A 22,594-nucleotide genomic window follows, 5' to 3' on the forward strand; every position below is an offset into this window, starting at 1 on the left:
GGACACTGGAGCTGTGCCTCGGGCCGGTGGAGGCACGGGAGTGGCACGGGAGGCCCTCTGCAGCCTGGCATCCAGGGGAGCACGCAGAGGGCCACGGGGGCACAGGCTGTTGTCCAGGGAGCAGAAGGGGCCAGGGGTGAGGGGATGCCTGCCTCCCACCCCTGCAGGGCATGTCCCTCTGTGCTGCCCACGGCCGGGTGTGGGGTGGGAGCTTCTGGAGCCCAGAGACACTGCCCAAGTCCCCGGGGCTGGCCGCGCCCTGCATGTCGGCGGTGGGACATGCTCCAGTCCCCCCGCGCTGACTTGGTCCTGAGTAAGGAGCAGTGCTTGTTCTAGGCCCTTGGAGCCCGCCTTCCTGCGTTCCTCGTGAGCCTTGTTCTGTCTTATTGAAGATGACAGCCCCTTGTCGGAGGCACACACGTCACTTTAAAACCACGCACTGCAGAAGCTCATGAGCTTTTAGTATTCTTCAGAAATCCAAGCCATCTTGAGACCCACCTGGCGCAGGGCTGGGCCATCTGCCCGGCTGGGGGCTGTGTGGTTGCACAGACCACACTCCAGGTGCTGACGCTCCCGGCCCGTAGTGCACAGGAATGGGGAGGAGAGGCTCTGAAAGGGCAGGGGCTGCAGCAGCCTCAGGATGACGTGGAACATCCGGTCACCGTGGCCACCGGGGGAGAGGACGTGAGTGACCATGGGGCCCGATACAAGGAGCCAGGGTGCTTTGACTTTGGACTCTATAGCGGGTCTTAGTCCACCAGAGCTGCTGCAGCCATTCTGGGCCCTGGGTGCTGAAACCCCAGGCGGCGTTCCTGTCCGTGCTGGGGGCAGCAAGTCTGCCGTCCAGGTGCCGGCCCGGCCTCTTCGGTTCCTGGGGAGGGCCCGCTGCCTGCCCTGTAGACGGCCACCTTCTCCCTGTGCCCTCACATGGTGGAGACAGAACTCTGGTGTCCTGTCTTATAGGGTGTGGAGTGGCGTCTCATGGCAGTTTGAACTTACCCTTCCTCCGTGACGGTGACATCCAGCATCTGGCATGTGCTCCTTGGCCACTTGTGTGTCTTCTTTGGAAAAATGTCTATTCGAGTCCTTTGCCCACTTTCTAAGTGGACTGTTTGTCTCTTTGCCATTGAGCTGTAAGAATTCTTTATATGTTGCGGATGTTAAGCCGGGTCTAGGATTTCAAACGTCTCCTCCCATTCCACAGGCCGTCTTTCCACTTTCTCGACCATGTCCTCAGATACACAATAGTTTGATATTTGTGAGAAAAAACATACCTATTTTTGTTATTGCTGTTCATGCTTTTGGTGCCCAATCCAAGAATGTACTGCCAAACCTGGGGTGGTGAAGATGCACCCCTGTTTTCTCCTAAGAGATTTATAGTTTTAGCTCTTAATTTCAGTCATCAATCCACTTTGTGGGTCTTGCTGGTGTGTCAGACACACAGAGGTGTGCGTGAATCCTACATGAATCCTACATGAATCCTACAGCTTGATCGGTGTCCACAAACCGGACACATCTGTGTGACAAGCACCCAGATCAAGAAGGAGAACGTGCCCAGCCCCTGGGAACCCCAGGGCGGCCGCCTCCCCGACTCTAATAAAGGAGACTCGTCAGCTTGGTTCTGCACTTCGTGTGAATGTAATCTGTGCTCTCCAGTGTCTGCCTCCTTCCTCCCTCCTGGGTATCTCAGGGTTTCCCTGTGGACTGTCCAGGGTGGGGACTGGGGAGCAGGTGAGGCTGGGGTCAGCCCCCGAGAGCTGGGACCGCCAGGCTGGGGGCTGGGAGGCCACAAAGAGCCACGCTCCTGGGCTCCAGTCCTGCTCCACCAGCTCTGTGCTGTGTGACCTTCCTCAGCTCCCTCCACCTCTCTGTGCACCGTGTGGAAAATGAGGGTAATAATGTAGCTCATAGGGCTTCTGGAGGGTGAAGACAAGGTAGTGTGTGAAAGGGCCTCGGCTCGAGCTGTGGAAACGGTGGTGGAGTTGCTGTTATTTTTGGGGGGGGGGTTGGGGGTGTCTGCCAGGTCTGGGTGGGAGTGCTTCCCTGAAGGCTGAAGACTATGTGTGCAGGGCCGGCCCCTCACAGCAGCCCGGGGCTGCATCTCCGCTCTGTGTCCGTTCTCATCCGTGCAGTTGGGATTTCAAGCCTGTCGTCTTAGAAACTGTCCCCACGGTTTTCTCTCTCCTCCTACTCAGGTGTAGACGCCCCGTGTAGACGCCAGGGTCTGTCTCCCTCAGTGGTGTTGCAGAACTCCTGCTGTTTGAGATCATGCGGGTTGTCCCCCACCAGTGAGAAGGGGGCCCGGGTGACGCAGCCATGAGGACAGGTCAGAGGTCACAATGCTTAAAATCGCCGAAATGACTGCTTCGCCCTCATTCTGCTGGGCCCGTGCTGCCCTGTGACCCTCGACTTGGAAAGGACCCGCCAGCTAGCGGTTCCTGAAGTGGCCCTGGGTAGGCGTGGCCCCCGAGGGGCTCCCTGTCTAGTGGGGAAGGAGAAACCAGCAGGAGCCCAGACCAGGGATGTGTGCGGGGGAGGCTTTCCGGAGGAGGCGGCATTTGAGCTGCGATAAAGAACAGGGAGGGTCCCGGCAGGTGGAGCGGGGGAAGGTGCTCCCTGCGGAGCGATCCGGAGGAGGCTCCAGAGCAGGCGGGAGGACGGAGGGCGCAGCATCCCTGCACTCCCCGGGAAGAGTCCCTTCACCCGGACGCATCGGTGGGCTGTGCCGCGGGGCACGTCACGTGGGAGAGGAGCGTGTTCGGGATCCCTCCTCCCCGCCACAGGGGTCACCTTGGGGCAGGGGCTCACGGACGGCTCAGTGGTGAGGGAGGAGAGTGAGGTGCGTGTGTGCCGTGCTCACCCACGGAAGTGCTATTACTAACTCACATTCAGGAAGCGGTCACCGGGTCTTCCCGGGTCAGGGAAGACTGAAATGTGGCGTTAGCACCACGGCCGGCAGCCGGCTGCCGCCCGCCTTACCCCAACGCTGGAGGGGTGCCGAGTACGATAGTTTGGAGCGATTCTTCTGTGCTGTCCGGAACTATGCCACGCCAGCCAGTGTGATTAGTTGACGTTAGGTCTGTATTAATCTTTGCATTTAATTTAATGGATGCTAAGGATCATAAAAACAGTAAATGCTAATTGAGAAATTTGAGCAATAGGGAGATGCGTAAGACAGCCCACACCTCTGGTGCCTGCACCTGGAGCGTCACGTTAGCTTCGGCCTCCCCTCTGCCCTCTCCCGCTGCCCCCCCCAACTCCGGTACAGAGACGGACAGGACCTGGCCCCCCTGCCCCATGAGGGAGGCAGATCCGTCAACCACTGGGCCGGAGGAGCTGGGTGACACCCCTGCTCGCCTGGAGGTCGGGTGGTGCAGCTGGGTCTCTGCTCCCAAATGTGGCCCCTGGCATGTGGCCTGCTTCCGCACCTAGTGCCCTGGACAGCCCGGGGGCACCCAGTGGACCCAGGCTCTCTCGGGTGCCATCCTGAGACCCCAATGGATATGGGACATAGCACACACTTAGCATCCTCTGAGGATCCCTCATGTGGGCACACTGTACCCACCAGCCAAGTGTGGCTGCTTCCGTGGCCCCTTTAGCTTCGGTAGAAACACCTGTTTTGTTGTCTTTACAGGCAGGAGAAAAACACTACCACCCACTGTGTGCGCTATGCGTCCGGTGCGGCCGGATGTTTGCGGAAGGCGAGGAGATGTATCTTCAAGGTAAGGACAGAACCGCGTTGCCCTGTCCCCTATAGGGCAAGACAGGAACATGCCCTGGGCCCGTGCCCCGTGCTGGGTGGGAACTGGTGGGTAGCCTGTGTCACCTCTCTAGCTGGGAAGCCCCCCACCCGGCCCGGTGGCAACAGGCGGGAGGCAGAGCCACGAGACCTGGTGACGGCCCGGGGAGGCTCAGCCCCTCCCCAAGACGATGGCTTGGTCTGGAGACCCCATCTCTGCAGCCACTGTTTCTCTTCAATGATCCGTCTGTGTCCAGTGACCCCGGAGGCAGGCCGAGCCGGGCCGGGCGGATGGGAGAGCCACGCACAGGCTGTTTCATGACCTCATGGGGCGGTCGTCTTGGGGCTGTGTGTCACACAGGCCTGCCTTTCTGAGCCCAGCTCGTGGGGTGACATCGCGAGGCCAGCCTCATCCCTGGTGTCTTCCTGAGTCTCTGCTCGAGAGCCCATGAAAGGGGCCCTTTGCGTCCTTCCCACTGCTGCTGGGACGTTGGGCGGGAGGGGGCCCCCTCCGGCGTCGCCCCCACTGTAAAGAGCGCTTTCAGGCCTTTCTGCTGCCCAGCACGATGGGCTGGGACCAGAGCACGGGGACAAGGCCATCAAGAGGGACCCAGGCTCAGGGAATAGAGACGCTCTTCACGTCTCTGGGCTGTGACTGGTACCCCGTTTCTAAAGCGAGTCCTGCCATGACTTTCTGTGGGATATGGAAGCCAGTCCCGTCCCCTCTCCCAGCCTCAGATTTCCCTGTCGGTGTGACAAGGGTTGGACCTGGGTTGGAACACTGGCCAGGGCCTCTTTGTGGAGGGGGGGTCTGGCCCCCGCCCAGCCCGGACACCCTGAGACCCTCTGCCTGGTCCACCTGGATGTTGGAGCGCCAGGAAGGTGCTGACAGGTGAATCCCGTACAGTTGAAGCTCTGAAAAGCAGGGGTCCCAGTGAGCCTCTCGGCCTTCGAGGAGGACGGGGCAGCCCGGCCCCTCCCCGCCACCACCAGCACCACCTACCATGGGGCACACCTTTCCAGTAGATATAGGGGAGGGGCTGCTGATGCTCAGTAATGATCAGGGAGACCCAGATGAAGAGAATAATTAGATAAATAATTAGATACTACTTTCCCCCATTGGGTTGACAAGGACTAAAAGGAAGGTCGTGTCCCCATTGTGAGGAATCAAGGAAATGGGCCTCCTACCTGGCCGGTGTGGCAAAAACTGGGAAATTGTCAGAATGCATCAAGAGCCTTAATGTCCACACGACTCCATTTCTAGGAAGTCCTTAAGTGAATGACAGGGGTGTGCTGGGACTTGCGTGCCATGGGACCCCCCCACCCCCGCCAACGTGACTTTAGAAATAAAACACTGCAACCAGCGTGCGAGGGACGGATAAATCCTCCTCTCTATCCGCCTCTCTAATCCACCACGCCACAGGGCATGTGGTGGGATGTTGCATGGCCCTCACGGTTGTGCTTCTGATATTTAATTACATGGGGGAAACGTTCTAGACACTTTAAACAAAAATCGTAGGACATAAAACTATGTACAACATTATCCACATTCTCTGAAAAATGCACGGGAATGCTAAAAAGCTGCCCGAGCAGAATGGCTCAGAGGTTATAGGCGGTTTTAATTTTCTTATTTATACTTTGTTTGGTGTCTTCTTTAATAAGGAATATCAATGACTTACCTATTACTTTGGTAATCATAGTTGTCAAAAATGAATGTTTTACACACACACACACACCCTAAATCGTGGTCTCCCCAGGAGCTCCGGGCTGATGCAGACTTTTTGCCAGAGCGAGGCAGTAATAAACTGCCCTCCTGGCCATTAGTTCATGCGATCTGGAAGGCTTTGCAAGCAAGAAATAGGACGTCGCTCTTTCCTTCACACACACTTTTAAGTGCCTCTCACGTGCCAGGCCCTGTGTGGCTTGTTGGGCGGGGTGGGGGGGGGCACGGAACAGGCACAGCCCCCTCCTTGATGGGGTATAAACCTAGACACAGAGCTGCGGCGGCCAAGGGGGCGAGGGGCCAGGCTGAGATCCAGGGAGGCCCCGGAGGGAGAGCAGGTGCTCCGGGCCCCGAAAGATGGGGCGCAGGGAGGGCTGACACGCGCCAAGCCCACCCGCACTGGACATACTGCGGTAATAGAGCGAACGCCTATGCCACGGTCCACCAGGCACCGTTCCGGTGTGTTATTACCCCAGATTTACCTCATCGAATTCTCCCACTGGCCTGATGAGCGAGGAACGTTATCAGCCCTGTTTGCAGATGGGGAAAATCTGACACCTGGAGAACCTGAGTTCGAATGAGGAAAGGGCGGGGCACGGGGGGCCCTTGGTGCTCTTGTTACCTTGATGGTGCTGGATGCTGGCGTGGGTGGCGGGGCCACACTGGCTGCTGAAGAAACTGAGGCAGGATCGGTCTCAGGACCCAGGGAGTCAGTGAGAGAGTCAGGCTCGGGGCTGGAGCCTCGTGCCCCCGGCCCTGCTCTTCACCCCACTGCCCGGTTCCCACCTGAGCCTCCCCCTCCTGCCCCCCAGCCTCATTCCCATTCCCGAGGCTGGTTCCCACCCCAGCTCTGGCCCCAGCCCCAGCCGTGCCCGTGGTTGGGCCTGGCTGCTCCCCCCGCAGCCACGGGCAGCCTGTCCTCTCTCCTCCACCTCTGAACGAGAAGCCACCTGACACCCCTCTTCCAAGAAGCCTCCTCTGGGCACCCCGGGTGTCCCCAGGGCTCACAGTGATGCGTTTCCCGTTCATTGTACATCCCCGGCCCCCCAAACTGGGCCATGAGCCCCTGGAGCCAGGCGGCCATCTGCTGGCCCGAGACCCAGCACCCCCTCCAGCAGAGCGTCCGCGTGTGGACTACCAGCTCCCCACTTCTGACTCCCTGCACAGTGTCTGCATCGTGGGAAGTAACACTGAGCCCTCCCTCTTGGGGGTCTGTCCGCAGGTTCCTCCATCTGGCACCCGGCGTGCCGACAAGCAGCCAGAACTGAAGACAAAAACAAGGTTGGTGGAATTTACTCCTTGCTCCAGTGCGTTCTTTGGCGCCCGTGTGCCGTCACCCGCATCTGACGGCTCGCTGGCCGGTCACACGAGGCCACGGGCCAGGTGTCATGAGGCCTGGGGGTGCTGAGGACGGTGCAAGGTGGGGCGGGACGTCTCGGGGCCTCCCTGTCCTGGCCCGCAGACCTCTCCGTGGGTCCAGAGGGCATGAGGGCTGCAAAAGTTTGGGGACAGCTATGACATGAGCGGGTCTCCAAACTGTCCCCAGACCGTCCACACTTGGGACACCAACTGCAAGGTTGAGGGGCCCCAAATTGTGATCAGTCTCAGTCATTCGTGGGAAGGACTCACAGACTCCCCGAAAACTGTGATAGTCACGGTTGGGGTTTATCACGGGAGAGGATATGCGTGGAATGAGCCGAAGACAGAGGCGTGTGGCGCAGGGTCTGGGAGGGGGCCAGACACAGAGCTGCTCCTCTGCCCTGGAGACTGGACGGGGGACCTGCCGGCCCGTGCAGGACCGCATGCCCGGAGTATTGCCCAGCAGGGCAGCTCTGTGTCCAGAGATCTCACTGGGGCTCCACTGACTGACTGACTGACTGACTGATGGCCATAGTGCTGATTTCACTAGGTCCAGGTGGCATGACCCTAGACCACCCCAGATCACACGGTTGGTCTCTCCAGTGTGGCCGGGCCCCATCCTAAGACTGTTGGGTGTGGTTAACCCCCTCCATGAACGGACACTCTGACAGTGGACACAGATCACCTTCCAGGGTCAAGGGTGCAGGCCAGATGTCTCTCTGGGCGAGGCCAAATTCTCTACCGCTCAGAGGCCCAGCTGGGCGCCAGGCACAGGTGAGGAAGGAGGTGGGCACAGACCTTGTCCTCTCGGGACTGACGTTCCAGGGAGAGACAGAAATTGACCCCTACACAAGCAAATTGGCAGCGAAGGCTGGTGGTGGGAGACCGAGGACACCAGTGGACGGGAGGAGGGGAGGCAGGATGCACGGTCAGGAAAGGCCTCCGGAGGAAATGGGGTCGGAGCTAAGCCTGCAGGATGAGACTTGGCGGTCCTGGAGGCAGGGCCCCGGGCAGGGCGGACAGACCCCTCACCCTTAGCTCTACAGCGTGGACACAGCCCTATCAGCAAGCCCAGGCTGGGCCCATCCCCAGAACTAGCAGGTTTTGGGAATTTCTCGTGGGGCTGGAGGGAGACCCCACAGATTGGGCCTCTGAGCTTCACAGGGATGTTGGCTGGTGGAGGAGACCCTCCCCCCATACCGGCCCCCGCGGACGGGTGGGTCCCAACCCAGTTCGGCAAACTCTCAATAGGCCTGCGCTGAAGGACGCCAGCAGAGGGACAACCCCCATTTCCCTTAGAAATTGCTTCCGGTGGGTTTGGAAGCCCCCGCTTCCCATGCATCTCTCGTGGCACACCCTCAGGTATTCAGCACAACCTCACCAAGCCTCTGGCTGTGCCAGGCCCTGCTCTTGGCCCAGGGCAGAGAGGTGATGGAGTCCTGCCCCCACATGCTCTGGGCATGGGGGGCACACACGCACGTCACGTCTGACGGCCATGGGGACCTGAGCACCGGGGGGCCCTGGGCCGGGGCAGGAGGGCTCCTTGGAGAAGAGGCACCTCCTCTGTGTCCTCCAGGCCTCCCCTCACCTGCGACAGCCTCACGCTGTTGCTCAACCCCTTTCTGCGGACACCAGGCTGGGCCCGCCTCTCTAGGGCCAGCCCTGCCCTTCCTCTGTGACCTTATTTCTCAAGCGGTGCCGGTTGCTTTGCTCAGAGTCCTCAAGTGTCTACACAGGCCTCTGGTTTAATCCAGGTTCAGAGGGTCCCCTTTGATGCCCACAGAGAGAAGGCGTGCTTGGCCTGGAGAGCCCCCGCGTTAGCCATGGTGGGCACAGACCTCCAGCTGGATGCTGCTCAAGCCACGGGCCTGGGGGTGCAGACAGGGAGGGGCCCTGAGGGTTGGAGGCCCGGGCGTCCCAGCCCCGGGGTACAGGGAGCAGCAGGAGCTGCAGGGCAGGGGCAAGGGGCTCTAGGGCAGGTCTGTGGCCCCTGCACCCTGGGTTAGGCCACACCTGTGTCTGATCCTCATTCACCCGAGTATCCTCTCAGACCATGCAAAAGGAAGCAAGGGGCACAGGAAGCCCCACAGCCTGGGAAGGGACCTCGGGGGGGATCCGGTGACCAGGCCCACTGCTCCCCAGACACACACGTGACACCTGCCACCAGCTGGGCTGAATCCGCAGAACTGTAGCCCGAATTCTAGAACACTGGGACTGGGGCCGAGGGCGCCTGCCCCACCTTCCCCCTGCCCCTGCTCCTCCATCTCTGGGACCACGGTTGCCGCCCCTTGCCTGGGCCCCGAGGCCCCCCACTGCCAGGGGGCCCAGGGTGCTCGCACTGAGCATGTGCAAGATGAGCCCCGTCCCACGCCCAGTGCTGGGGGGGTGGGAAGCTGTGTGAACATGAGATCCACGTGACAGCCAACCTCCCAGCTCCAGGGACGCAGAGCATGGAGACTACGGGAGGAAGCTGGTGACTGTATTTGTTCCTGGGGCTGCTGTGACGAATGACCACACATTTAGTGGCTTAAAGAACCACAGATGTACTCCCTTCCTTCCGGAGGCCGGAAGTTGAGGATGGGTGGGTGGGGTCGTGCTCGCTCTGGAAGCTCCAGGAACAAACTTCTCGCCCGCCGTTCCCGGGTCTGGAGGCCGCACGGTCTGCTCCTGACCCTGCCTCTGTCACCACCTGTGCCCTGGCCCCCTCCCCCGTGCCCCCCTCCCCTGAGATCCCAGGGAGCCCACCCACGTCATCGGGAGTGACCTCCCACCTCAGGCTCCTTAGTCACATCAGGCTCGGAGTGCCTGTGGTCGCATGTGGTAATACGTTCGCAGGCGTGGGCATGCTCATGTGCTCGTGGAGGGCAGGAAATGCCCAGCTGGTCATGTACATGACCTGGGTCACGGTAAGTGGCAGGGGCACCCTGGTCTCCCATGGCTGACATAGCTCCCGATCCCCTCTATAACCGCCCCCGGGCTACTCCAGGCCTCAGAGATGAGCCAGGAAGCATCCCTGACCTAGAAGTGACTGCAGGGTCCTGACACTTGTCGGTGGTCCCCTCCCCGAATCCCAACCCGAGGGCCTGCCGGAGGGACCTGGAGGGAGCCCACGTGCTGAGAAGCCTCCAGGCCCATCTCCCTGAGAATGGCCGGGTGAGAAAGGCGGACTCAGGCCCGCGGCCGGCCCCCTCAAGGACAGGTCGGAACGGCCAGCCCTGCCCCTGGATTCTGGAGCCGGCCGTGGAGCTGGCCTCGGGGCCTGCAGGGAGCCCAGCTCTGGCCAGGCCTGGCAGCAGCAGGCCCCTCTGCTCTCAGCCCAGAGGTCAGCCCGCCATGACCGCGGTCACGGGCCCAGAGGTAGGGAGGTCGTCTGAATGCCGGACAGGGAAGGAGGAAAGGGTCATTGCACAGCCAGGCCTGGCTTCCTGGGCTCTGTCTCTGCAGACGCCCCGGGAACGTCTGGTGCTGAGGCCGTCCCTTGAGAAGAGCTGCCTCCTTGGTGCTGTGCCCGAGGCTGGCGCACACAGGGCCTGCCCTGTGTGTCCTGGGACAGGATCCAGGCCCCGGTCATGCCGGCTTGTCCTGCGTTTCACCCTCCCTCCCTCCCTCCGGCCCCTCAGAGCCTGCCCTGTCTCAGAGAAGTGAGAACAGACCCAGGGTGGGGCCGGCAGTGAGCAGACGGGGCTGGCACACGGGTCCCCTTCCAGATAGTTCTCCCGGCTGGACTGGCTGCTCCTGGCCTGCAAGACAGGACGACGGAGCTGTACTTTCCTGTACTGTTCATTTGGTGCAAGCCGGTTAAGGAGCATGAAACAGCGAGTCCCAGGTCAGCTCCGGGTCAGCCCCGGGTCCGCTCGCCGAGGCCGGCCCCTGAGAAATGCAGCAGAGGTGGTGCGGGCGTCGCTAACTCTCTCTGAAAGCAGCCCCCAGGTGGAGCTGGTTCTACCGCTACCTGGTAATCCAGACAACAGCTAATTCACCATTAACTGACCAGTAACCAGTCATTTAACAAGTGCCCCCCCTTGCCAGGCTCTGGGACCTAAAGGACCACGTCGGTCTGTGCCTCCGAGTTCCTCTCCAGCAGGACAGGCCAGCGCCGGGATCCCTGCAATGACAGGCTGGGAGAGGGAGGGCCCTCTGTCCTCCCTGACTGCATCCCCCGGGAGCATGGCCACTCCCCAGGACGAGGATGGCCCCTGGGCGTCCGCTGAGGGCGCGGACCTGGTGCATCCTTGGTCGTTGGGTCATGTGACCGTTCCACACACGGCTAGCCACTGAGCTCCTGCGGAGCGCCTTCTGGCTAGCTGGTGGAGCGCAGAGATGCCTGAGACGGGCAACCCGGTTCTCACAGGGTCACATACGAGTCACCCTGACACGGTGCAAGGGGTCCAATACGCGCTCCTCTGCATTTAAGGCTAGGTACCCTAGTCGCTGTTACAGGACGGTGCCTGTCCGGGCCAGGCTGGGGATGGTGCTGGGGCTGGGCGAGCAGCCCGGCCCCGTCTGTCTCGGTGGGTGTGAGCAAGCCCCTGAGAACACAACTGGGTATTGATTAATTGTGAGGCTCCTTTGGGTGTGTTGGAGTCCAGATAGAAAGTGAGAGGAAGCCGGGTCTCCGGGCCCTGGAGGAAGCTCCCAGAACTCGGCTCCCTCCCGTCTGGGGACAGGGCACAGAGGGGAGGGGCTGCCCGCTGGGGCTGCCCTGGGGAGCACAGCCAGCCCCCGCGGCCACTGAGGCAGCCCAAGCGCCCTGGTCATGGTGGTGGCACCCCTGGGCCGGGAGGTGCTCCTCGGGCACGGGGCAGTCCTTGGGTCACGCCGCTTAGGCACCCCTTGCCTTTAAAACACCCGGAGTCAGTCTGCTTTACAGACTGTCCTGAGCCCAAGCTGAGCTGAAGTAACAGCCAAGATGATTTGCCAGCACTGGGCCCCCAGCATGTCATAGCTCCAGTCGGATCCTCAGAAAGGGAAAGTGCCCTTTAGGGAGGTTTTCCCTTTTATAGAGAAGGAAGCAGAGACTGAAAGGGTCTTTTCCAAATGTAGAAAATGTGTACGGACCTCATTTGGGGCCTGGCAAGATGGGCCACCTGCACACAGGGCCTGGGAGAGACACACGCCCGTTAGCTGTCTCGGGATCTTCTCTGCAAACAGTATGGGAAGCTGTGTCTGGCCTGGGGGAGGCTGAGGACTCGAGACTGCACAGTGGGGTCAGGCTGTGTCCCACTGGCCCTCGGAAGGCCTGGGTCAGTGCCCCGTCCAGCGCTGGGGCACAGTCGGGGCCCTGGGAGGCAGGGCGGGCCCCAAGGGGAGTGGGCGGCCCCATGCCTGGTCCTGGAGGAAGCTGGCCGTTCACTGGGAGCATGGGTGGCCCCCACGTGACAGACCAGCACTGATGCGTGGGCGAGTGAGGAGGTGACCCCGAGCATCACACTCTCTCCGTCTTCTCTTTCCTCCCCAGATGCACAACCAGGGCCGCAATCAGGTTCCCTGGGGCCTTGGAGGCCTCCCGTCTGCTCCCGATGTGCTGTGCTTGCTGCTATCCTGCTGAGTGAGGGAGGAGCTGGGGGTCCTCCAGCTGGGAGGGGAGGGCTCCACGGCCCAGGATAGTGTCCTGGGCCCACTGCATAAAATGCAGCAGGCTGGTCCCTCAACTAGTAGAAATGTATTCTCTCCCAGTCCAGAGGTTGAGGGTCCTGGCTCAGCATGCGGGCAGGTTGGTTCCTTCCAAGGCCTCTCTCCGTGGCATGTAGACGGCTGCCCTCTCCTGTGTCCTCACACGGGCGTCCCTCTGTGCGTGTCTGTGTCTTGATCCCCTCTTCTTCTGAGGACCCCCGTCAGCTTGGATCAGAACCCACTCTAGTGACCTCATCTTCCCTTAATTACATCTTTAAATGTCCTTTCTCCAAACAGGGTCACATTCTGGGGTGCTAGGGGTGAGGGCTTCAACATATGAGTTTCAGGAGACGTAATTCGGCCTGTAACGTGGCCCTTCCCAGGCTGCTGACACCACTGCAGGGGGCGCGGGCCACCGAGAGGGATGGCGGCAAGAGAGGAGGCAGCCAGGGGGAGCTGTCGCGGGGTGGGAAGGCAGGTCCCCGTCCTTGGCTGGGGAGGCATGGGAAAGCCAGGCAGTGGGTGGTCCAGGCAGGGGTGGAGGCTGGATCAGGCGGGGTGGGCAGCCGCCAAGTCACACCCTACAGGTGGGGAGAGATGCAGGCATAGAGCTGGAGCTGGAGAAGGAGGGTGTCCATTCAGGGATGGGTGGCCCCAATGCAGGGGACAGAGGAGGGGGCCCGGGAAACCGTCCCCTGGGGTGAAGCAGGAGATGTAGTTGGGGGAGGAGGGATGGGGTGGACGTTCGAGGAGCAGGTCACAGATGTGGCCGCGGAGTCCAAGAGTGGAGGACCAGGCTGCTAGAATGAGCAATCACCCCCACCCCCATGATCTAGGTGGAAAATAATACCTTTGAGCAGCAACATTCTGGGTAAAAGGGTGGCCTTTGCTACCGGAGCGCACAGAACCACTTGAAAATGCATCACTTGCTCTGTCCTCGAAAACACAGATAATTTCCGCGCGTGCAAGCCGGGTGATCATCGGAGCATTTCCAGCCGTGCAGAGAGCTGGCTGCTATGCTTGCAGCCCGTGTCGCCTGCTGTGTCTGTCTGATTATAGCTTTCCAGCGGCTCATTCGAGCCTGTGTGTTTATTTTAAGAATTCTTTCAACCTGCCAAAAAAAAAAAAAGTCTCATAACTGGCATTTCTGTTGGAGTGTGACCTGTGATAATTGCATCTGGAAGGTTCTGGCATCGACATATTCTGCTTTCATTCTCCTCCTGTCTCCTTTCCAGGAAACCAGAAGCTCTTCCGAGAGCATCATTTCTGTACCTGCTTCCAGCACCTCGGGGTCTCCAAGCCGCGTGATCTATGTGAGTTGGAGAGTGGGGAGGCCGGTGGTGGACGGTCCGGGCCTGGGTCATTGCTGGGGTGCCCTTGGGGGCTGGGGTGTCCTCAGGTGTCAGGGTGTGGGGCCGGCACTCTTGCCCCACCACAGGGCACCGGCCGCTGCAGACTTTTGGAGGTTAACTGAGAGACTTCGGTGAGGACTGTCGTGCCACCCGGGGACTACCTGGTTACACAGTGATGGTGCCCAAAGAGATGTGCTCACAACTGTGGTCCACAGGGCTGTCAAATCAGTATTGCGTCCCTGCCCCACAGCTAGGGCTTGTCTGAATAACTAATACTCAGGCTCATGTAGGACTGGGCAGGCGCTGCCAGAAGCGGTGCAGATCTGCACCTGTTAACCTGGGAAGTGTTTCCAACGTGTTCCTACAAGAAGCGTGTTAAAGATAATGTTACATGATCCCATTTTCATTAAAGAGTGTATGTGTATGTGTGCACATGTGCGCAAAAAGGGGTATATGTGTGTACAAGTGTGTGTGTGCATATAGGCATGTGTGCATATGGGTGTGTGTACAAGTGTATGTGTGTGCGCGTAAGGGTGTGTGTGTACAGGTGTGTACAAGTGTGTTGCATACGGGTGTGTGTGCATATGGGTGCGTGTGTGGGTGTGTACAAGTGTGTGTGCATATGGGTGTGTGCACGGGTGCGTGTACAGGTGTGTACGTGTGTGTGCAGGTGTGTACGTGTGTGTGTGCAGGTGTGTACAAGTGTGTGTGCAGGTGTGCGCACGCATGGGTGTGTGTACAGGTGGGTACATGTGTGTGCATATGGGTGTGTGTGTACGGGTGTGTGTACAGGTGTGTACAAGCTGTGTGCGTATGGGTGTGTGTACATGTGTGTGCATATGGGTGTGTGGGGGTGTACACGTGTGTACATGTGTATGTGTGTGCATATAGGTGTGTGTGCCCGGGTGTGTGCACGGTGTGTGTGCAGGTGTGCACAAGTCTGTGCATATGGGTGTGTGTGCACGGGTGTGTGTACAGGTGTGTACAAGTGTGTGTGCATATAGGTGTGTGCGTCCGTGTGTGTACATGTGTATGTGGGTGTGTGTTCATATGGGTGTATATGTGCATGTGCATATAGGTGTGGGTGTGCGTGTACAGGTGTGTACAAGTGTGTGTGCAAGTGTGTGTGCATATGGGTGTGTGTACAAGTGTGTGTGGGTGTGGGTGTGTACATGTGCATAGGGGCATGTGTGTGTGCACATACAAGTATAAAGTGATCGGGAGCTCTTTGATAGCAATGACCTCTGGACTGCAGGTTCGGCAGTGGGAGGTGTTTTTGCTAATTTACCTGTGAGTGCCAAAGTTCATTGTCTGGGGAAGAGTCTGAGGCTCTAAGTGCAGGCTGGGGGAGGGCAGGCCCTGGACTGGGTGTCTGGGCCTGGCTGGGCCACTGCAAAGAACAGCAGGTGTCTTGGGGCACACGTCACTTCTCCCATCCCCTTCCCACCTGGTCAGGACCTCTGCTTTCTCTCACACAGTGGGGGTTGGATTTGCTCTTCCTGACACCTTTTCAGCCCTGAATCTCACTCATACTAGTTGGATGCAGAGTCATTCCTGACCCTAATTCTGATGGGTAACAATACCATGCACTCTAGTCCTTGGGGGAACGTGATGATCATGAGCCCCGAGGTGAATCGCAGCATGGCCCTTTGGGAATGTGCACTCAGAGGCTCAGAAAGGGGTTATGAAGTCATCAGACCAGCTGTGTGCCCTTGGGTGAGGAGTGAACCTCTCTGAGCCTCTGAGAGCTTACCTGTACCAGAGGAGACCCACAGTACCTGCTGTCCAGGGCCCGTGGAGGGACAGCGTGGGAGCCCTGAGTGCAGCCCTGGGCCAGAGGGAGGACTTTGCAAATGCTCACTGCGATGATGATCGGTATGACATCTGCGCTCGTAGCTCGGCCACCGTAGCAAGTAAATCCCTCAGGGCGGGTGGCTCCGACCACAGAAATGCGTTCTCTCCACGTCCGGGAGGCTGGGAGCCTGAGATCCGGGTGTGGGCAGGGCTGGCTCTCCTGAGGCCTCCCTCCTTGGCTTGAAGTCTTCTCCTGGGTCCTCATGGGGTCGTCCCTCTGTGCATGTCTGCGTCCTAGTCTCTTCTTCTAAGGTCACGAGTCTGATGGGATCGGGGTCCACCCTCGTGACCTCATTTCACTTACTCACCTCTGGAAAGAGACCCCATCTCCAAACACAGTCCCACCTGAGGCCCCCGGGGTGAGGGCTTCAAAATACGGACTTGGCAGGACGTAATGCAGCCTACAGTGCCGTCAATGTCGTGAAAGATCTTAACTATGATTCCTGTTACTTCAGTGAGACAAGGTCAGTGGAGCGCTTAGTGGGGGGCCCGGCTTCTGTGGCCGCTGTGGCCACACGGCACATGGTGACCGCTCACTAGGCGTGAGCTCCTCTTTTAAATGATCTGGCGTTTGACAAGGACCGAGGTACTGTAGTGACCGTGTGTTGAGCGGTGACGCTAGCCACTGCGGTCACGGCTTCTTGAAAGGCCCCATGATGGTGTGCAGTGGAACATTCGATGCACCCCGCACCCCTCCCCCTCTTCCCCCTGCCTCCCCGCGTCGCTGCAGCCACGTCTCAGATGCCGCTCAGAGACCTGCAGAAAGTCGTCTGCATCACAGCGCGAAGCCTCGGAGCCCCCGCCCAAGAGCACACACGTCCTGTAGCAACACGTGGGCTCCAAGCACCCTCCTGGGTGCCAGGCAGGCCACGGGCCAGAGCCCCCGGCTGTCCGCCCCCCCCCCCCAAATCAGGGTGGTGTGAGCACCCAGTCGGTGCACATCCACGGAACTCCTTCACCGAGGGGGCGTGAGTCCTCTCTCAGGGCTCTGCCCTGCTTTTTCTCTCGTCTCTCCGCCTACTGCGTGCCTGACACCGTGCTCGGTGCTGGGCCTCGAGAGGGGGCCCCTGATCCCTGCTGCAGCTTTGGAAGGATCCCAGCTGCCGGGCAGCCCAGCAGCGCAGGAGAAGATGAATACCACGCGCTATCCGACCACCCAGAGTAGCCACCACTCATATGGGGCAGCACGCCCCTAGGTCTCTTTGCGCTGTATTTTTTTTTAACCCAAATGAGGTCATGCTGAATATTGTGTTTGTAACCTTTCTTCAGCATGGCAGTAAATCAGTAACTAGGCAAAGCAGAAAATCAGCATTATTACATTACAGTGTATTATTACTGAGAGCTTGTTGTAACTCTACTGTCGTCGATGGCCACATGTTATTATCGTTTATCATGCTGGACGGAGTATGGAGAGAAAAAAGCAAGGAGAAATCACGGGAACATATACACGTCCCAGTGGCCTTCCGCCAATTAGAGCGTAGCCCGTTGTCATGGCAACCGCCCCAAGGCCAGCAGTGGGAGGGAATGGATCTGTGCGCCTCCTGCGCAGGGCAGATGCTGAGGAGCTGGGAGCAGAGCCACTTGTCCAGGGCAGGCGTGAGCGGTGTTGGTGCCCTCAGGCCACCTCTCTGATCCGTGCCGTTTGGGGATCCGCAGGGGCTAACCCAGGGCTCGCTGATCCGTGCTCAGTGGGCTGACATCCGCAGATGGGCGATGCTCTGATCATAGCAGGGTCTGAGGCAGGGAAGGGGGTCCACCTGTGCAGAGACCTGTGAATGCAGGCCCCACCCAGCCCCTCATTCCAGTGTCAGCTTTAATTTGAGGCTCATGAAATCCAGAAGGTGGGCAAGATGTAGGTGGTAGTCTCGTCTTGTAAAATGGTCCAGAGAATCCACCTGATTTTGGCAAATGCCCCATGGATTTTACTTCAGTTTGGCAAGCATGTCCCAAGGACATGCCAGGCATGGAGTTAGGGAGAGGGACTCTGTAGTGAATCAGATCGAGTCATGGACCCCCAGAAACCACCAGCCCCAGAGAAGGGGAGACTGGTGCACCAACCAACATCAGCACTTTCACTTAAAGGAGACAAGCATCCAACCCAAATGGTGGAGGGGAGCGGGGACGGTCTCTCAGAGAGGGAGACCTGGACTGAGTCTGGAAGAACCAGCGGGTAAGAGGGCAAAGAGGCCTGGGAGAGAGAGCAGCAGGTGCTGAGCCGTCAGGCTCCAGACGGCCGGGGAGCCGCAATGAGCTCACCGTGGTAGACCATATGGGCAGAGGGGTGGGCCACTAGCATAAGCAGGTGCACAAGAGGCCCTAGGAACTGCTCAGAAATTCTGATCAGGGCCCAACCTGACTACAAATGACAGACTTAGGATTTGAACTCAGGTCTTCTGAACCCTGCCCAGGGCTCCACAGGGAAGAGTCAGAGGTCTGAGACATCAGACGGACGTTCCCTCTCTCACCCTATGTCACAAATGGCAGCATTCACCCCAAGAGCACCCACCAGCTCATGAAAGCCTTGGAGTCGGGTGGTCAGGGAAGGCTTCCTAGGGGAGGTGGGCTGGGGCTACTGAACCCAAGGCTGAGCCTGGCGTGCTGGGGGCACAGGGAGGAGATACCTCAGGGGGAGTGGGCCGGGAATGTCAACCCTGCATTTGGGGACTGCAGTGAGGGCTTGCGTCGCCCGCCCGGAGACCCTGCCGGAGGATTTGAGCTGGAGGACAGTGTGCCGGAGCTGGAGCTCCAGAGGAGGGCCATGGTGGGGAGCCCGGCTCTGGAGTCCGACAACCCGGGCCTCTTCCCACCCCATCCCTCCCTGGCTGTGTGACTCTGGGTGAGCTACCTAACCTCTCTGGGCTCTGCTTTCTGCATCTGTGAAGGGAAGGAACTGTGGGTGCTCCCCGTCACGGGCTTGTCGTGAGTTTTTGGTGAGTGGATAATAAAAGGCTTAGGTCAAGGCCATCCCAGGGAAGAGCTCACAGTGCTAGCAGCCTCTGTCGGCGAGGTCCGTTCGGAGCAAGTGCAGCAGGAACGCCCCCGGACGCTCTTGCCAGGCCTAGATGTGAGCACCGAGGGCCTGGACCAGAGCCGCCTGGTCTGGAAAGGGACAGCTAGTCCCACCACAGAGAGGAGTGTGGGCCCACGCCGGCCCTGGCCCGGTCACTGGGGGACGCTGGGGTTGAGCAGAAGCTTCCCTTGGGGTTCAGGTAGAGCCAAGCTGGTGGGGGCAGCCTGACATCCGGTAAGGCCAGGCTGAGATTACTGCTGAGAGCGGGGGCATGGTGGGGAAGAGGTGACCACATGTGTCCGCTCCGGGACGGAGGGGAACGGTGGCAGCCACAGCAGGAACACGGGTACTGACACAGATGATGGTTCCTGCTGTGGTAGCTGAGGGTTGTGTGGCTGTGGTCCTGCTGTGCTCAGGGACCTGTTTCAGCCTGCCACATGCCCTCTGCATCCCCCTGGAGCAGGGAGGAGCGGCAGGGTGGGGGCAGTAGGCCGGAGCGGTGGGGCGACGCAGGGAAGGCGATGCAGGAGAGCGGGTGGTCAGGTGGCCCTCACCTGAGCACATGCAATGGCTCCGTGTGCATCACCCGTGAGCACCTGCCGTGGGCCAGGTGCGGTCGAGCCCCGTCTGCAGTCCTATCCCAGCCAGCCAGGCCAGTGCCGGGCCCTTTGCTGCTATAGCTCAAATGTGTGTGCACAACCGTGTGTGAGTGCGAGTACGTGTGTGAGTGTGTGGTGGTTTGGGTGAGTGTGATTATGTGTGCAAGCGTGTGCTATTACATGGCAGTGTGTGCATGTGCATGTGTTCCATGTGTGGGTGTGAGTTCGGGGGCATGAGGGGTGTGAATGTGGATTGGTGTGGGAGTGTGTGTGAGCATATGTGCTAGTGTGCAGTGGTGGGTGGGAGAGTGAGTGTGTGGTGTGCCTGCAAGTGTGGGTGTGTGAGGGGGTGTGGACGTATACCAGTTGTGCAAGTGTGCGTGCTAGCATTTGGCAGTGGGAGTGAGTGGGTAGAGGTGTGTAAGTGCATATACTAGCTCTGTCGTAGGCACGCTCTCTATGTGCACGTGCATGTGTGTGTGTAAGTGTACACACAGTGCTTCATGTGCGCATACAGACATGCGCCCACTAGGTGTGTATTTAAATGCACGTGCACATGTACATGTCTTATGCGTGCACATGCATGAGCACGTGTGTTTGCATGCAGACACAGGCATATGTGTGTGTGACTTTAAAGTGCCTACACACGTGCCTGTCTGCATATGCACGTGTTTTAGGTACGCATGCATGTGTGTGCACGTGTGTTTGTTGCACGTGTGCGTTTGTATATGGGTGTTTTCATTTGCATGTACTCACACATGGGTGTGTATGCATGTGCACATGCATGTTATGTGTGTTTGTGGGTCGGTATTATGCATATGCATCCGTGTATTTGCATGTTGATATAAATGTGTGTGCATTTGCCTCTATGCATACATATGTGGTTTACATGCTTCTATGGGTTTGTGTGTGTGCATATATAGATGTGTGTAGGTATGTTTAGGCCATCAGCTGAGTCTCGGTGTCTGCTGGGCTCTGTGCCAGACAGGTGACAGGCTCTACCTCTTTGACCCTGGGGCTGTCCTATGCAGTCATCTGTCCCACTTGGCCATCTGAGAGGAGTAGAGGCTCAGAGAATACACTTCCTTAGGACTCTGTGGTCTTCCGTGGTGGGGCCGAGGGACCCAGGCCCACGTGACCACGAGGACTCCCTGGCCATGTGCCTTTGTCCCTTCACCCCATTTCATGGAGCCTGGGTCCTGGGCTGGGCCCCACTGTCCCCACGGCCGCCAGAGCACCTGCTGCCCTCTGGGCTGTGGGGTACAGTGCCCTCTGTTCTCTCTCAGGCGAAGCTGGGCGATGAGATTCTCGACTACAGGGACTTGGCTGCTCTTCCTAAAAGCAAGGCCATCTACAACATCGACCGCCCCGACATGATCTCCTACTCGCCGTACATCAGCCACTCTGCGGCGGGCAGGCAGAGCAGCCACGAGGTACGGCCCCCGCGGCGGGTGGTGTGCCCACAGCAAGGGCCGCATCCACTTCCGCCCCCTCTGACCCCCGGCCTCCCGTGATCCCCTCCGATGGCCTGCGCGCATCTCCTTTCAAGAGGCCCCAGGGGCTCTGCCCCCACCCTCGCGGAGGGTCTCCTTCGGTGGGGGAGGAATTCGGAAACACGCTGGTGTGGAGGCAAGCTGCCGTCCTCAGCAGCTGGCCTGCCCCCCGTCTCATGAATCCCCTGCGCTGGTTTGACCACCTGTTTGGACCACACACGATGGATTCCCTGGTGTCCCTCGGGCGTGTCCTTCCCCAGTGACTTGGTTCTCACGGCTCCTCTCCATCTCACGTGGAGTCCGCTGTTGATTTTCCCTGCTCTTTGGTGGTCTTGAGACTTGAGTGTGGCCGTGGGTGCCCAGGATAGGTAGGAAGAGCGATTTGCCAGCTGGTGGCCTGAGCGTGTGTACCGTCCACGTGTGGGTGGCCGGGCACCAGTGCGCCCCCGGGGCAGGAGAACCCAGGACCTTCACACATCTCCCTGAGCCTTCCTGTCCACTTCTCTGGGAGTGGGGCTGAGGCTCGGGGGTGCCACACTCCGCGGGCTGGTGGTCACAGAGGCTGGGCCCCGCTGCAGAACATAAGGCAGGGCGGGAGGGTGACAAGGACGCCCGTTTGCTTGCTCAGCGGCCAGCAGGCGCCCCTCCTGGCTGACTTGTGCCGCAGGGGACACCCGGGACCCTGACGATGTGGGTGACGTGCCCCATTCAGAGGGGGGACGGGGAGGGGTCCCGACCTGCCCCCACCTACCATGTACCCGAGCTATGCATGGGGCTTTATCACCCAGCATCTGGTCTGAGCTCTGGTGGACAGCACTGAAGAGGGTTGGAGAGGTCCACTGACTTGGTCAGGCTCCCCCCAGCAGTGAGCAGCAGAGCCGAGACAAATGCAGGCCTTTCTGCCCCAAAGACCACCTGCTGGCTGTTTCCTTAGCTGCTCTTCATGCTTCCTCTAAGACACGGGAACCAGATCTGGAGGCCTGGGTTCAAGCTCCCCACCCCCCCGCTTGGCAGCCCTGGGCCACCCCACCCTCCCTGGTTGGAGCCTGAGATTTCCTGCGCAGACTGGCTCATGAGGGCCTCAGCCGTGTGTAGGTTCGCTGAGAATGCCACAGAGCCCTGGGCTGGGGAGGGCCACGCGGGCACGTGGGTGTGGGGCGTCGTCCCCCTCAGTCCTGCTCCCACGGGGCTGGGAGTGTCGGCACACGCACGAGCAGAGCACAGCAGCGTGGGGCAAGTGCACCCCTCCAGCGGCGCGCTGTGAACCACGGGTGCTTCCCTCCGTCCCCTGGCAGGTCACACTGCTGTGGCCGAGCCGTGTCACCACCGTCCGGGTCGCCGCCCACCCCTCTGGCCTGCTCACTCTGCACGGACACTGGGCTTTCCTGGGTATCCATGTCCCGTGGCCCCGCGCCACGGGAGTGAGTGTCCAGGATGCAGATGAGGGCGCAAGGCTCGGGCGACAGATGTGCCGGCCCGGGGCTGTGCAGCTCACCGAGGCAGAGGTGGCACTTGGGCCGGGGTAGCCAGCCCCGGCCACCGTGGCCTCCACACCGGCTTTCGTCACCCCCGGGGGTGTCAGAGTCCCCTTGCCCCCCCATCTCGGAGCCCCAGGGCTCTCCCCTATATCCAGGCCCTGCCGCAGCCTGGCGGGAGCCTGCGTGGTGGTGGTCTCCGTGCGGACCCTTCTGTGGGCAAATGATGGGGTGGGGACAGGGAAGCCCCAGAAGGAGGGTCGGGGCACTGAGTTGAGCAGACGCTGGCCTCAGGGCTGGGTGGCTCTGCCCGCTTCTCTGGAACGGCAGCCTTCCGGCCACTGGCCACCAGAGTGGGAGTCCAGCGGGGAAAAGAA

At 59.9% G+C, this 22,594-nt stretch overlaps 1 protein-coding gene across 27 annotated transcripts in view; it reads left to right on the top strand.

Annotated features, from left to right (window-relative positions):
• Positions 1-22,594, top strand: part of ABLIM2 (actin binding LIM protein family member 2) — a 141,457-nt gene that overhangs the window by 71,161 nt on the left and 47,702 nt on the right. For all 27 annotated transcript variants that reach the window (XR_012377827.1, XR_012377828.1, XR_012377830.1 and 24 more), the window contains 4 exons: positions 3,635-3,722; positions 6,685-6,743; positions 13,670-13,747; positions 20,536-20,682. Coding sequence is in view for 19 of the 27 variants with exons in the window: in XM_073891366.1 (XP_073747467.1) it covers positions 3,635-3,722; positions 6,685-6,743; positions 13,670-13,747; positions 20,536-20,682 (372 nt within the window). In the remaining 8 variants the exon portion in view is untranslated. The remainder of the gene's footprint in view (positions 1-3,634; positions 3,723-6,684; positions 6,744-13,669; positions 13,748-20,535; positions 20,683-22,594) is intronic.

The sequence above is a fragment of the Callorhinus ursinus genome, unplaced genomic scaffold (genome assembly GCF_003265705.2).
Source record: "Callorhinus ursinus isolate GAN/ISIS: 27379988/994484 unplaced genomic scaffold, GSC_fseal_2.0 scaffold4, whole genome shotgun sequence".
NCBI classification, from domain to species: Eukaryota; Metazoa; Chordata; class Mammalia; order Carnivora; family Otariidae; genus Callorhinus; species Callorhinus ursinus.